The sequence below is a fragment of the Pseudophryne corroboree genome, chromosome 7 (genome assembly GCF_028390025.1).
Source record: "Pseudophryne corroboree isolate aPseCor3 chromosome 7, aPseCor3.hap2, whole genome shotgun sequence".
Classification (NCBI taxonomy): Eukaryota; Metazoa; Chordata; class Amphibia; order Anura; family Myobatrachidae; genus Pseudophryne; species Pseudophryne corroboree.
The window spans coordinates 41738123-41755129 of record NC_086450.1 but is presented as its reverse complement, the minus strand read 5'-3'; the positions used below and the strand labels follow the sequence as shown (position 1 = coordinate 41755129).

Genomic DNA, 17007 nt, shown 5'->3' with positions numbered 1-17007 from the left:
GACCAGTGCTGTGTGGGTGTGGCCAGTGCCATGTGGGCGTGTACACCCCCTACACTGTCAGCCCCAATCTCTCCCTAAATCCATAAAAATAATAAAATTGCATCATTTTGTGAGTAATCTAAAAAAACTATTTTATCATTATAATTTATGGCTGATCGTGTGGCTGGCTGGTGGCGACTGGTCAGTATGATGCTGCCATGATGATGGGCCTGTTTCTATATTAAGGCCTGGAGCTGGAGCTCCATCCTCCCCATTGTTAATCCGGCTTCAGATACTACTTGCCGTTTGTTACGCACACACTAATCGGTAACAGTTGAGTAAATGAAGATTTGGCTGTTGGCGTTTTCTAAATGTGCAAAGTTTCAGTGATAGAAATGTCAACTTTCATTTCAGGTTTGCCCTTCCCACAGAAAGGTTTCTGCATGTTTCTTTGTACATTCTCACATGGCATTTCATGTCATTTACTGTGTATAGAGGGGATGCAGTTAAAATACCCGCTGTCGGGATCTCGGCATTCAGAGACCGACTCCGGAATCCCGACAGCCGGTGAAATACCACCGGACGGAATCCCGACCTCCTGGTCTACAGTAAATGAACGACTACTGTGTAAAGTACTTACTAGCAACAATGACTGCACAATCTTATGAATGACCTCCAAATACAAGATACCAGAAAATGTCATATTAAACATACAGGCCTAGGGTGGAAATCGGGATGTGTGTGCTCCTGCTTCCAGGGTTGTAGAGAGCAGTGGCAGGCTCAGGTACAATTGTGGCAGTGCGAACAGAAGATGGGGGCATCCTGTAACGTGCACAGTTGGCTTGGGCACCTGCCGAGCCTCTTAGACAAACCCAAGCTCGGGTAGTTACCTGCACCCATGGAAATATATTTGCATATATATTGCCCGTATGGAGACTTTGGGTTGTATTCAATAGCTGTCAGAAGCTGCTGTCTTGTCGGAAAGATGGCAGCTTCCGACAGAAAAAGGTCGGAAGGGGTTCCGACCTATTCAATAGGGGCTGTTTTTTTCTGACAAGTCGGATATTTCCGACTTGTCGGAAAACACGTGGATCGGCGGAATAGCCGCCAATCCACGTGCTTCTATCGGAAATGGGGCCAAATCGGACAAACTCAATCCGACTTGAAAACAAGTCGGATTGAGGTGAGGAGACAAGCGGTGCTGCGGGCAGTGGGGGGAGCAGAGATCGGCGGCCGGAGGGGGGGGCTGGCTGCGGGGGGACACGTCTGCGGCGAGGGGAGGCCTGCAGGGAGAGACCTCTCTCTCTGCATCGCCTCCCCCTGCCGCCGCAGACTTGTCCCCCCGCAGCCAGCTCCGCCCGCCACCAATCTCTGCTCCCCCCGCTGCCCAGCTTACCCCCACGCCGTCCCGCTCGCCGCCATCTGCACTCCTGGTCGCTGCTGTCAGCGCAGCCGCTGACTGCAGCAGCAGGACAGGACCCTGTGTACGGCCAAATCCGACAGTCGGATTTGGCCGTCCATTGAATAGGGGTTGTCGGATACATTCCCTTAGGGGTATATTCAATAAGAGTCGGATCCATTCTGACATGCATTTGTCGGAATGGATCCGACAACCCCTATTCAGTAGAGTGGCCAAATCTGACTGTCAGATTCGGACGGTGTCCGTGCGGCTGTCAGCAACTCCCCATGTGTGAGAAGACAGGGAGCTGCTGGAGCCGCACATCACTGCCGCCCAGTGCCGCGCTGCAGGGAGAGAGGTGCCTGACCAGGTACCTCTTATCTCCGCTCCCCATAGCCCGCTGCACCGCTCCCCGTCTCCTCACCTCAGTCCGACTTTTTTTAAAGTCGGATTGAGATTGTCGGAAAGGGGCCAAAACCTGTCCGATTTGCCCCCGTTTCCGACAGAAGCACGCGGATCGGCGGCTACTCCGCCGAGCCACGTGTTTTCCAACAAGTTGGGAATTCCCGACTTGTCAGAAAAAAACTGCACTTTTTGAATAGGTCGGAACCCCTTCCGACCGAAATGTGTCGGAAGCTGCCATCTTTCCGACAAGACGCCAGCTTCCGACAGCTATTGAATACACCCCTTAGTTCAGTTTCTTCGTCCACTATCAGGGCCTGATTTCGAGATATACGTAAACCTGATGTTTTACGTACATCTGCGATAGTGGGGCGCATGCAAAGGACGTATTCTGCACATATGCAAAACTGGTCCTGCGTGGTACCACACAGTACCCCCAGAGTATTCCTGAAAACGGGGCGTATGCTCGTATCACAGCATGCGCAGTGCGAAATCTGCCAACAGACATACGTTCAGCTCAGCAACAGACCTGCGGTATTTTCATTTCTAGATGTTTATTTCAAACATGGGGGGTCATCCCGAGTTGTTCGCTCGCAAGCTGCTTTTAGCAGCTTTGCACACGCTAAGCCGCCGCCTACTGGGAGTGAATCTTAGCTTATCAAAATTGCGAACGAAAGATTCGCAATATTGCGATAAGACATCTCTGTGCAGTTTCTGAGTAACTCGAGACTTACTCGGCATCTGCGATCAGTTCAGTGCTTGTCGTTCCTGGTTTGACGTCACAAACACACCCAGGGTTCGCCCAGACACTCCTCCGTTTCTCCAGCCACTCCCGCGTTTTTCCCAGAAACGGTAGCGTTTTTTCACACACACCCATAAAACGGCCAGTTTCCGCCCAGAAACACCCACTTCCTGTCAATCACATTACGATCACCAGAACGAAGAAAAAAATGTGAGTAAAATTCCTAACTGCATAGCAAATTTACTTGGCGCAGTCGCAGTGCGGACATTGCGCATGCGCACTAAGCGGAAAATCGCTGCGATGCGAAGAAATTTACCAAGCGAACAACTCGGAATGACCCCCATGGACACTCTCGTACAGCAGATTATTTAGCCCAAGGCAGAGGATTATAAAATGACTAGTTCTAAGTGTGCTTAATGCTCAGTCTTTACATTTGCACCGCCGGAGCACTGCTACAACTCAAGTACTGATAGATCTATAATTACAGTTCTTAATCTTTTATTATCAGGGACTCAGCAATTAAGGTCTGTGAATGAGCTCTCGGGCCGTGGTTCAACTGTAATTAATTTTGTGTTTCCTTTGAATGACTTTGCTGTTGTCTACGCATTTAGTAAATGAATGAAAATAAGTTTCTGTACATGTAATTTGGGACTTGTACAAAATTATTGTATTAAATATAAGTCACATTAGCAAGCTGTGAATATTTGAATTCACATGCAGATATTCACCCGTCTAGTGCTTTAGTAATAAGATTCTGCATCAATAAAAAGCTAGAATTAATAGTTTTCCAGGGTATAATTAGAAGATATAGTACATATTGACAAAAAAAGATGTAATTGTCATTCTGTTAAGCAGAAGTACTGATCTCAGCTTAGCGCTGTATTATTATACTACTGCAATGTTTCATCCTATGAATGATATCCATACTTTACAAACGTGTCAACAAGGCAAAAGTTGCATTCCATCTGTACCTGAAGCACTTGGCGTAACCACACACTCAGGTGCTCTGTCCTGGCTCCGCCTATGCGTGTACTATATGCTTTGTAAGGGCAGAGTCATCTACAGTGGGGAATTCCTTCACCTGTGGAGGGTTGGGCAAAAGATGAAAAGATCCTAAAGAGGAGAAAATGACTGAGAACTCATTTAAATGTCTGGATGTTTGGCTTGTCCCTGAAAACTCACCTGCTCATCCCTCACACACACACACACACACAGCGGCTCACCTGCTGCGTCCTGATCAAACAGCTGCAGCTCCTGAACTTCTGCATTCGTTTCTCAGCTGTAGCCTGTAAACTTGCACACTGAGCAGCCAAAAAAAGAAGGAAATTCCAGGGATGAGCGGAAAAAGACACCCGTCAAGCAATAGTCCCGCTTTCTAGGATTTGGGTGCAAATGATGGAATTCTTAATCCATGTAGAGTGACGGTGCACCATCTTCTTTACGTTATGACGCGCATTTGACCAGGGATAGGAAAAACTTTGGTGGGCCATGAGGACTTGGGTGCTGTTTCTAAGCAGAGTGCGGGTTTAGGAAAAAAGCAATCGAAAGAAAGCCAAAGAACAAATTTGTGACTATTGTACATGGACCCCAAGTCTGAGAAGGTCCACTAATGTCTGCGTTGCTCTTGGTCTGTGTCTGGATTGTCGTGAGCAGGTCTCAGGTCGCCCTGACCGTTGGTCTGAAATCATGGACACCTTGCACAGGTAAGAAACCAAAAAAACTGCTATGAAATCCGCCCTAACTTATTGCCAGTTGTTTAGATTTTTAGAGGTGCGTCAACTTGTGACACATGTACATCATGGATAGTTGTTAAACGTAGAAGCACAGTGTATTATAATTCTGCATATTTAATTAATTAATTAGATTAATTAAAAAGCCTAAAAGGTCACAATAATAAAATGGGCACAGAGTTAGGCCAGGTGTTCGTTTAAGGAGTTCTCCTTCCCATATAAAGATCTTCAGGGATTAATGGTAAAGCCTTGTCATTTTTGGCTCCTATATGGAATCTACATTTTGAAGAATGTTTTGGAGATTGCAGTTCGACAGTATATTTTTGAGCGATATATTGGTAAACTCTTGCAAAATTCTGTTGTTAGCCTATGTATGTATGTATGTATGTATGTATGTATGTATGTATGTATAAGTGTGTGTGTGTGTGTGTATATATATATATATATATATATATATATATACACTTATGGACCCAATTACTGTGAGATTGCGAGATTGTTAATGCTTATGCACTCATATTACCTTACGCCTTATTTAAAAAATAACAGATTATATATATATATATATATTCAACAAATGGCTCACACTCCTGATAATATAAACACTGTGATGAGGTGCCTTTCCAAATATTAGTAATATCCACAAGCATCACGGATGGCACTCTCATATCCAACAACTGTTCAAAAGAATAGACCCACACATCCTAAGGTTGTACAGTATATTAACGTTTTGTGATTAATTAAATATTTTCTTCCCGAAGAAATTATATCAATAATCAGGAAATGTTTATATAGATAGATATAATTCCAAAAGAAGGTGGCACTCAGGAGATTTATTACCATATAATACGGTGGTCCTTTAATCCAACGATTCAGGGGTCACCCCATCCCTGATTACAGGGTGACCCTCAAAACCTTAAAATAATAAACCACTGTATTATATGGTAATAAGTCTCCTGAGTGCTGCCTTCTTTTAATGGGGCACTGCAAAACCCCAGGGGGAAGCCACCGAGCAAGTAACCCTTTCAGTACTAGTCGGGTTCCAGATAACCAGACTAAAATGTAAATAAAAAATAAAATGGGAGTGCAATTCAAATAATTCAGATACATAGTAAGGGGTTCACTACGATATGCCGGCGGTCGGGCTCCCGGCGACCAGCATACCGGCGCCGGGAGCCCGACCGCCGGCTTACCGACAGTGTGGCGAGCGCAAATGAGCCCCTTGCGGGCACGGTGGCGCGCTATGCGCTCCACACTATTTTATTCTCCCTCCAGGGGGGTCGTGGACCCCCACGAGGGAGAATAAGTGTCGGTATGCCGGCTGTCGGGCTCCCGGCGCTAGTATGCTGGTCGCCGGGAGCCCGACCGCCGGCATACTGAAGACCACCCATAGTGAGTATTACTAGACTTGAATGTATATTACCCACTCGCTATGTCAAACTCCTCAAATTAGACATTTGCATTAAGAAAACGGTGGATTTTATTTTTTAAATAAATTCCCTTCATTTTCCTGCTCACAAAAAAACTTACTGTCGGAGAATGTTACCCCTGGTTATCCCATTTTAGGCACAGACCTGACAGCCAATCAGACGAGGCAAGTTAGTGCAGCTGAGGAGAGAGCAGAGAGTGTCGGCAGTGGTATCACTGTCTATGTGAGTGAAACCAACTGGGGCACTTGATACCTATCACTCCTTAACCGTGAAGTGTAATGATAGTGTCCACACCTGGGATCCAGGCTATAGTGAATTTGCGACGGAAACACAGCACATAATAATTACGGAGAGGAGCAATTGGTTCAGACAAAGGTTACTGTTCTGCAGCAGATAAAGGAGGCGTGGGGTGATGGCATGTACTTATCTCTCATTCTGCTGTGTGATCAAGATGTGAGAGTTGCAGATCCATCAAGTAATAATACCTTATGTGAGATTTATTCAGTTGCTGCTTTCTAACCAATAGCTTTATACACAGGATATGAACAATAGATGTGACTGCTGAGTGATATTATGCCTGTAGTGCTGAAAGCTTTAATGTATGCTGATAATGCAGCAAGAAACATTGGGGCAGATGTATTAACCTGGAGAAGGTGTAAGGAAGTGATAAACCAGTGATAAGTGCAAGGTGATAAAGGCACCAGCCAATCAGCTCCTAACTGTCAATTTGCATATTGGAGTTGATTGGCTGGTGCGTTTATCACCTTGCACTTATCACTGGTTTATCACTTCCTTATGCCTTCTGCAGGTTAATACATCTGCCCCATTGTCATTTTATGTCTCAGACACATTCACAGATTGTGATGTAATCTCTAAAGGGGGGTACACACAGAGAGATCCGTTCTTAATTTCTAAGCAGTCTGACTAAATTGCTTAGAACACAGGTTCTCAAACTCGGTCCTCAGGACCCCACAAGGTGCATGTTTTGCAGGTCTCCTCACAGAATCACAAGTGAAATAATTAGCTCCACCTGTGGAGCTTTTAAAATGTGTCAGTGAGTAATTAATACACCTGTGCACTTGCTGGGTTACCTGCAAAACATGCGCTGTGTGGGGTCCTGAGGACCGAGTTTGAGAACCCCTGGCTTAGAATTAAGCACTGATCTCTCCGTGTGTATGCTGATAGTGATGCGCGGCACTATCCCAGGTACTAGATTGGCCTGTATCTCTACGTGTGTACCCCCCCTTTAAGATGGGTATAAACTATACAATTATCTGGCAGATTATCTGCCAGATCTGTCTGGTTGGAATGAAAATCCGGTAATGGATGAGAGTAAAGGGGGGTATACACGGGAGAGATGTGTGCTGAGCGAACCGCTCAATCTAGCAGCGGCGATAGCGATGTGTGGGGCCGTGCATCGCTATCGCTGAGGGGGCTACACACGAGTGATCTGTGATTAAAATCTAAGCAATCTAGTCAGATTGCTTAGATTTTAAGCATGGATCTCTCCGTGACTACCCCCCTTAAATGACAATTGACCATTTGCTCCGAAACACTGAAAAATTGACAAACTGTTGTTAATACAAATTGGTTAAATCAGGGGTTCTCAAACTCGGTCCTCAGGACCCCACACAGTGCATGTTTTGCAGGTAACCCAACAAGTGCACAGGTGTATTAATTACTCACTGACCCATTTTAAAAGGTCCACAGGTGGGACTAATTATTTCACTTGTGATTCTGTGAGGAGACCTGCAAAACATGCACTGTGTGGGGTCCTGAGGACCGAGTTTGAGAACCTGTGGGTTAAATCATGGATTTAACCAATTTGTACGAACGACATTTTTTTTCATCAGTTTTCCAGTGTTTGGGAACAAATGGTCAATTGTCATTTGCTCTCATCCATTACCAGATTTTCATTCCAACCAGCCAGATCTGGCAGATAATCTGCTAGATCACAGGTTCTCAAACTCGGTCCTCAGGACCCCACACAGTGCATGTTTTGCAGGTCTCCTCACAGAATCAACAGTGACATAATTAGCTCCACCTGTGGACCTTTTAAAATGTGTCAGTGAGTAATTAATACACCTGTGCACCTGCTGGGTTACCTGCAAAACATGCACTGTGTGGGGTCCTGAGGACCGAGTTTGAGAACCACTGTGCTAGATAATTGTATAGTGCATACTTGCCTACCTGACCCTCTCCATGAGGGAGAAAATGCTCTGTTCCTGGACTTTCCTGGTAATGTATGATTGCCATCACCTGTGGTGAGCTAGTTAATTGATAAGAAAGGTGTTTCACCACAGGTGATGGCAATCATACATTACCAGGAAAGTCCAGGAACAGAGCATTTTCTGCCTCATGGAGAGGGTCAGGTCAGTGCCGTAACTAGACATTTTAGCGCTGTGTGCAAGAAACTGCATTGGCGCCCCCCTCAAAAAATATATAGGGGCGTGGCTTAATGGGGAAGGGGTGTGTCCAGAAAATAATACTTATTTATATTACGGTGCACAGTAGTCTCCATTATTCAAATTACGCAGAACAGTAGCGCCACTACACCAGGTAAAGCCCCTTTTACACATTACCGCACACAGCGTCCTCTTTTTATACATTACAGCAGGTAGCGCCCCTTTTACACATTACGGCAGACAGCGTCCCCTTTTTACACATTACGGCAGCCAGCGTCCCCCTTTTTACACATTACGGCAAGATAGATAGACAGACAGACAGAATAGTTGATACTTACCATCTCTACGCTGGCTCAGGCAGTCAGGCTCCTTGGTGCTGGCAGCTCCAGAAGCAGGGAAGGAGGAGGAGGCATCTTGAGCCGCAGCAGCGCAGTGTAATTGGTAGCGGCGCCGCATGCAGCTGTCCCTCTCCTTCCACATTGTCTGGCCGCCGCAGCTGAGAATGCTGGGATGAGGGAAGTGCATCCCAGCATTCACTGCGGCGGCGGCCAGCCTATGTGGAAGGAGAGGGACAGCTGCAGCGGCGCCTCTACCAATTACATAGCGCTGCTGCGGCTCCCTTCTCACCCTCCTCCCTCTTCCTTCTCACCTGCCCGGGATCTGCTCCTCGTCCTCTCCTCCTCCGGCACCCAAAGGCGGCTTGTAATGAGTCAATTTGACTCATTACAAGCCGCTGACTTGTAATGCGGGCAGTTGCGCCCTCAGAGCGCCTGCGCTGTGTGCCAGGCACACCTGGCACACACGTAGTTACGGCTCTGGGTCAGGTAGGCAAGTATAATCTAGATATATGTATACAATATAATCTTGGCCAGCATATATTTACTTTATTATGATATTGTGGGTGTGTACTAAGGGGGAAAAAAATAAAAAAATACCCCCAAATACTATACATCTACAACAATTTTAAATACTAGCAACAATATTGTAAAAATTGTTTTATGATGTGTGTGTTGCTCAAATGCTGTCTACTTTGGTGGCTTTACTTATGAGGTGACATTGGTCATTGACATACCTCCCAACATGACCCTCTCCAGGAGGGACACAGTGCTCTGCTTCTGGACTTTTCTCTTAATTTGTGATTGCCAGCACCTGTGCTGAACAGGTTAATGGATAAGAAAGGTGTTTCAGCACAGGTGATGGCAATCATAAATTAAGAGGGAAGTCCAGGAGCAGAGCATTGTGTCCCTCCTGGAAAGGGTCATGTTGGGAGGTACAGATGTATCCACATTTATCTTGATGGATTAACTGTGACTGGCCAGTCAGACTTAATCCCCTGCTGTAATGACTTAATCCTCTGCCATATTGTTCTCTGTATTGTATTGCAGTTGAGAACAATAGCTGAAGGGTTTATGCTAATAAGTCATGTTGTGACTAGGCACAGAAAACTACTCAAGATAACGGTGGATACATCTGTATGCATTGATCCTGTTGTTGTAGCAGCAGCAGGATTCATCGCATGTGACTGTTTTATCTTAATAACCCCTACCATTGTCCCCCCCAGTACATAGCCACTATTAGAACAGAAGTTCACATCCTAAGTCCTCAAGTTTCCCAACAGGTCATGTTTTGAGGATTTCCATCTGTGGAAGCAGGTGGGGTAATTACTGACCCAGCAACATAGATGAACTCATATGTGCATGATTGTTGGTGCTACATGAGGACTAAAGGTGAGACTCATTGGTGGTCATTCCGAGTTGATCGCTCGTTATTTTTTTCCGCAACGGAGCGATTAGTCGCTAATGCGCATGCGCAATGTCCGCACTGCGACTGCGCCAAGTAAATTTGCTAAGAAGTTTGGTATTTTACTCACGGCATTACGAGGTTTTTTCTTCGTTCTGGTGATCGTTGTGTGATTGACAGGAAGTGGGTGTTTCTGGGCGGAAACTGGCCGTTTTATGGGAGTGTGTGAAAAAACGCTACCGTTTCTGGGAAAAAAGCGGGAGTGGCTGGAGAAACGGAGGAGTGTCTGGGCGAACGCTGGGTGTGTTTGTGACATCAAACCAGGAACGACAAGCACTAAACTGATCGCACTGGAAGAGTAAGTCTCGAGCTACTCAGAAACTGCACAGATAAATCTTTTCGCAATATTGCGTATCTTTAGTGCGCAATTTTGCTAAGCTAAGATTCACTCCCAGTAGGCTGCGGCTTAGCGTGTGCAATGCTGCTAAAAGCAGCTTGCGAGCGAACAACTCGGAATGAGGGCCATTGCTCTGAGATTTTACTCACTGCAATACATTCTACAGCTCCCATCCAGCCGCATGCTTATCAGAGGTATCATTGATCCTCACGGAAACAACAGTATACTATGCTCCGTATTCCCGGCACCTCATTTAAAGAAAAAAAATTGGTTATGCTTTTCCATCGATGGAGGGAAACCATCTGGTTCTCCCCCATCGATGGTAAAAATATTCTACATCGGCCATAAATCATCAATGATATTGAATGCTCGATGGCTATCCCTACTGTGCAATATGTAGCGAGGGTGCATGCAGCAGATCCATGATATGTACAGAACCTGTGTAATTAATGAGTGTCCCGGTTAAAAGGGATAGTATGGCAAGCCTAACTATATAAGATGGTTATTTTTCCCAGATTTCCATTACTGAACATTGCAAAATCATGTACCAAATATTAGTGATGAGCGGGTTCGGTTTCTCGGAAACCGAACCCCCCCGAACTTCACCTTGTTTACACGGGTCCGAGGCAGGTTCGAACCTTCCCGCCTTGCTCGGCTAACCCGAGCGCGCCCGAACGTCATCATCCCGCTGTCGGATTCTCGCGAGATTCGGATTCTATAAGCAGCCGCGCGTCGCCGCCATTTTCACACGTGCATTGGAGATGATAGGGAGAGGACGTGGCTGGCGTCCTCTCCGTTTAGTAGAAGACAGTTGATTTGATTGCTTGTGCTTGTTTATGACTATAATTGTGGGGAGGATTGGGGAGCAGCTGTTAGGAGGAGTACAGTGCAGAGTTTAGTTTTTATCCGTTCCCTGCCTGAAAAAAACGCTCCATATCCTATATCTGTGCTCAGTGTGCTGCATGATATATCTGTGCTGAGTGCTCACACTGCTTAATTGTGGGGACTGGGGAGCAGCTATAGCAGGAGTACAGTGCAGAGTTTTGCTGACAGTGACCACCAGTATACGTTTGTCTGCCTGAAAAACACTCCATATCTGTGCTCACAGTGTGCTGCTTTATTGTGGGGACTGGGGACCACCAGTATAATTAATATTATATAGGAGGAGTACAGTGCAGAGTGCACTGCTGTACCTACCTCTGTGTCGTCATCCATTAAGTATACGATCCATCTACATTCCTATACCTGTGGTGCATTTTAGTTTAGCAGTTTGCTGACAGTGTCCACCAGGTCCAGTATACTGTATATAGCAGTACGTAGGCCACTGCTGTACCTACCTCTGTGTCGTCACTCGTCATCCATTAAGTATACTATCCATCCATCCATCTACATTGTATACCTGTGGTGCCTTTTTTTTAGACTAGTTTAGCAGTTTGCTGACAGTGTCCACCAGGTCCAGTATACTGTATATAGCAGACCGGTAGGCCACTGCTGTACCTACCTCTGTGTCGTCACTCGTCATCCATTAAGTATACTATCCATCCATCTACATTGTATACCTGAGGTGCTTTTTTCTTAGACTAGTTTAGCAGTTTGCTGACAGTGTCCACCAGGTCCAGTATACTGTATATAGCAGACCGGTAGGCCACTGCTGTACCTACCTCTGTGTCGTCACTCGTCATCCATTAAGTATACTATCCATCCATCTACATTGTATACCTGTGGTGCCTTTTTTTAGACTAGTTTAGCAGTTTGCTGACAGTGTCCACCAGGTCCAGTATACTGTATATAGCAGTACGGTAGGCCACTGCTGTGTACCTACCTCTGTGTCGTCACTCGTCATCCATTAAGTATACTATCCATCCATCTACATTGTACACCTGTGGTGCCTTTTTCTTAGACTAGTTTAGCAGTTTGCTGACAGTGTCCACCAGGTCCAGTATACTGTATATAGCAGTACGGTAGGCCACTGCTGTGTACCTACCTCTGTGTCGTCACTCGTCATCCATTAAGTATACTATCCATCCATCTACATTGTATACCTGTGGTGCCTTTTTTTTAGACTAGTTTAGCAGTTTGCCGACAGTGTCCACCATGTCCAGTATACTGTAAATAGCAGTACGGTAAGCTACTGCTGTGTACCTACCTCTGTGTCGTCACTCGTCATCCATTAAGTATACTATCCATCCATCTACATTGTATACCTGTGGTGCCTTTTTCTTAGACTAGTTTAGCAGTTTGCTGACAGTGTCCACCAGGTCCAGTATACTGTATATAGCAGTACGGTAGGCCACTGCTGTGTACCTACCTCTGTGTCGTCACTCGTCATCCATTAAGTATACTATCCATCCATCTACATTGTATACCTGTGGTGCCTTTTTCTTAGACTAGTTTAGCAGTTTGCTGACAGTGTCCACCAGGTCCAGTATACTGTATATAGCAGTACGGTAGGCCACTGCTGTGTACCTACCTCTGTGTCGTCACTCGTCATCCATTAAGTATACTATCCATCCATCTACATTGTATACCTGTGGTGCCTTTTTCTTAGACTAGTTTAGCAGTTTGCTGACAGTGTCCACCAGGTCCAGTATACTGTATATAGCAGTACGGTAGGCCACTGCTGTGTACCTACCTCTGTGTCGTCACTCGTCATCCATTAAGTATACTATCCATCCATCTACATTGTATACCTGTGGTGCCTTTTTCTTAGACTAGTTTAGCAGTTTGCTGACAGTGTCCACCAGGTCCAGTATACTGTATATAGCCGTACGGTAGGCCACTGCTGTGTACCTACCTCTGTGTCGTCACTCGTCATCCATTAAGTATACTATCCATCCATCTACATTGTATACCTGTGGTGCCTTTTTCTTAGACTAGTTTAGCAGTTTCCTGACAGTGTCCACCAGGTCCAGTATACTGTATATAGCAGTACGGTAGGCCACTGCTGTGTACCTACCTCTGTGTTGTCACTCGTCATCCATTAAGTATACTATCCATCCATCTACATTGTATACCTGTGGTGCCTTTTTCTTAGACTAGTTTAGCAGTTTGCTGACAGTGTCCACCAGGTCCAGTATACTGTATATAGCAGTACGGTAGGCCACTGCTGTGTACCTACCTCTGTGTCGTCACTCGTCATCCATTAAGTATACTATCCATCCATCTACATTGTATACCTGTGGTGCCTTTTTCTTAGACTAGTTTAGCAGTTTGCTGACAGTGTCCACCAGGTCCAGTATACTGTATATAGCCGTACGGTAGGCCACTGCTGTGTACCTACCTCTGTGTCGTCACTCATCATCCATTAAGTATACTATCCATCCATCTACATTGTATACCTGTGGTGCCTTTTTCTTAGACTAGTTTAGCAGTTTGCTGACAGTGTCCACCAGGTCCAGTATACTGTATATAGCAGTACGGTAGGCCACTGCTGTGTACCTACCTCTGTGTCGTCACTCGTCATCCATTAAGTATACTATCCATCTACATTGTATACCTGTGGTGCCTTTTTTTTAGACTAGTTTAGCAGTTTGCTGACAGTGTCCACCAGGTCCAGTATACTGTATATAGCAGTACGGTAGGCCACTGCTGTGTACCTACCTCTGTGTCGTTACTCGTCATCCATTAAATATACTATCCATCCATCTACATTGTATACCTGTGGTGCCTTTTTCTTAGACTAGTTTAGCAGTTTGCTGACAGTGTCCACCAGGTCCAGTATACTGTATATAGCCGTACGGTAGGCCACTGCTGTGTACCTACCTCTGTGTCGTCACTCATCATCCATTAAGTATACTATCCATCCATCTACATTGTATACCTGTGGTGCCTTTTTCTTAGACTAGTTTAGCAGTTTGCTGACAGTGTCCACCAGGTCCAGTATACTGTATATAGCAGTACGGTAGGCCACTGCTGTGTACCTACCTCTGTGTCGTCACTCGTCATCCATTAAGTATACTATCCATCCATCTACATTGTATACCTGTGGTGCCTTTTAGTTGTGCGCAGTAAATATAGTAGTAGGCCATTGCTATTGATACTGGCATATAATTCCACACATTAAAAAATGGAGAACAAAAATGTGGAGGTTAAAGGGAAAGATCAAGATCCACTTCCACCTCGTGCTGAAGCTGCTGCCACTAGTCATGGCCGAGACGATGAAATGCCATCAACGTCGTCTGCCAAGGCTGATGCCCAATGTCATAGTAGAGAGCATGTAAAATCCAAAACACAAAAGTTCAGTAAAATGACCCAAAAATCAAAATTAAAAGCATCTGAGGAGAAGCGTAAACTTGCCAATATGCCATTTACGACACGGAGTGGCAAGGAATGGCTGAGGCCCTGGCCTATGTTCATGGCTAGTGGTTCAGCTTCAAATGAGGATGGAAGCACTCATCCTCTCGCTAGAAAAAAGAAAAGACTTAAGCTGGCAAAAGCACAGCAAAGAACTGTGCGTTCTTCAAAATCACAAATCCCCAAGGAGATTCCAATTGTGTCGGTTGCGATGCCTGACCTTCCCAACACTGGACGGGAAGAGCTTGCGCCTTCCACCATTTGCACGCCCCCTGCAAGTGCTGGAAGGAGCACCCGCAGTCCAGTTCCTGATAGTCAAATTGAAGATGTCACTGTTGAAGTACACCAGGATGAGGATATGGGTGTTGCTGGCGCTGGGGAGGAAATTGACAAGGAGGATTCTGATGGTGAGGTGGTTTGTTTAAGTCAGGCACCCGGGGAGACACCTGTTGTCCGTGGGAGGAATATGGCCATTGACATGCCTGGTCAAAATACTAAAAAAATTAGCTCTTCGGTGTGGAATTATTTCAACACAAATGCGGACAACAGGTGTCAAGCCGTGTGTTGCCTTTGTCAAGCTGTAATAAGTAGGGGTAAGGACGTTAACCACCTCGGAACATCCTCCCTTATACATCACCTGCAGCGCATTCATCATGTCAGTGACAAGTTCAAAAACTTTGGCTGACAGCGGAAGCAGTCCACTGACCACTAAATCCTTTCCTCATGTAACCAAGCTCCTGCAAACCACACCACCAACTCCCTCAGTGTCAATTTCCTCCTTACCCAGGAAAGCCAATAGTCCTGCAGGCCATGTCACTGTCAAGTCTGACGAGTCCTCTCCTGCCTGGGATTCCTCCGATGCATCCTTGAGTGTAACGCCTACTGCTGCTGGCGCTGCTGTTGTTGCTGCTGGGAGTCGATCGTCATCCCAGAGAGGAAGTCGGAAGACCACTTGTACTACTTCCAGTAAGCAATTGACTGTCCAACAGTCCTTTGCGAGGAAGATGAAATATCACAGCAGTCATCCTGCTGCAAAGCGGATAACTGAGGCCTTGGCAGCCTGGGCGGTGAGAAACGTGGTTCCGGTATCCATCGTTAATTCAGAGCCAACAAGAGACTTGATTGAGGTACTGTGTCCCCGGTACCAAATACCATCTAGGTTCCATTTCTCTAGGCAGGCGATACCGAAAATGTACACAGACCTCAAAAGACTCACCAGTGTCCTAAAAAATGCAGTTGTACCCAATGTCCACTTAACCACGGACATGTGGACAAGTGGAGCAGGGCAGACTCAGGACTATATGACTGTGACAGCCCACTGGGTAGATGTATTGCCTCCCACAGCAAGAACAGCAGCGGCGGCACCAGTAGCAGCATCTCGCAAACGCCAACTCGTTCCTAGGCAGGCTACGCTTTGTATCACCGCTTTCCAGAATAGCCACACAGCTGAAAACCTCTTACGGCAACTGATGAAGATCATCGCAGAATGGCTTACCCCAATTGGACTCTCCTGGGGATTTGTGACATCGGCCAACGCCAGCAATATTGTGCTTGCATTACATCAGGGCAAATTCCATCACGTCCCATGTTTTGCACATACCTTGAATTTGGTGGTGCAGAATTATTTAAAAAACGACAGGGGCGTGCAACAGATGCTGTCGGTGGCCCGAAGAATTGCGGGCCACTTTCGGCGTTCAGGCACCGCGTACCGAAGACTGGAGCACCACCAAAGATTCCAGAACCTGCCCTGCCATCATCTGAAGCAAGAGGTGGTAACGAGGTGGAATTCAACCCTCTATATGCTTCAGAGGATGGAGGAGCAGCAAAAGGCCATTCAAGCCTATACATCTGGCCACGATATAGGCAAAGGAGGTGGAATGCATCTGACTCAAGCGCAGTGGAGAATGATTTCAACGTTGTGCAAGGTTCTGCAACCCTTTGAACTTGCCACACGTGAAGTCAGTTCAGACACTGCCAGCCTGAGTCAGGTCATTCCCCTCATCAGGCTTTTGCAGAAGAAGCTGGAGACATTGAAGGAGGAGCTAAAACAGAGCGATTCCGCTAGGCATGTGGGACTTGTGGATGGAGCCCTTAATTCGCTTAACCAGGATTCACGGGTGGTCAATCTGTTGAAATCAGAGCACTACATTTTGGCCACCGTGTTCGATCCTAGATTTAAAACCTACGTTGTATCTCTCTTTCCGGCAGACACAAGTCTGCAGAGGTTCAAAGACCTGCTGGTGAGAAAATTGTCAAGTCAAGCGGAACGTGACCCGTCAACAGCTCCTCCTTCACATTCTCCCGCAACTGGGGGTGCGAGGAAAAGGCTAAGAATTCCGAGCCCACCCACTGGCGGTGATGCAGGGCAGTCTGGAGCGAGTGCTGACATCTGGTCCGGACTGAAGGACTAGCCAACGATTACTGACATGCCGTCTACTGTCACTGCATATGATTCTGTCACCATTGAAAGAATGGTGGAGGATTATATGA

General features: G+C 46.1%; 1 protein-coding gene across 1 annotated transcript in view; it reads left to right on the top strand.

The window, feature by feature from the left end:
• Positions 1-3920: 3920 nt before the first annotated feature.
• TSPEAR (thrombospondin type laminin G domain and EAR repeats) overlaps positions 3921-17007 on the top strand; it is a 183964-nt gene continuing 170877 nt past the window's right edge. The window contains exon 1 of the mRNA XM_063932241.1: positions 3921-4225. Within this exon, the coding sequence (XP_063788311.1) occupies positions 4132-4225 (94 nt within the window). The 5' untranslated portion in view covers positions 3921-4131. The remainder of the gene's footprint in view (positions 4226-17007) is intronic.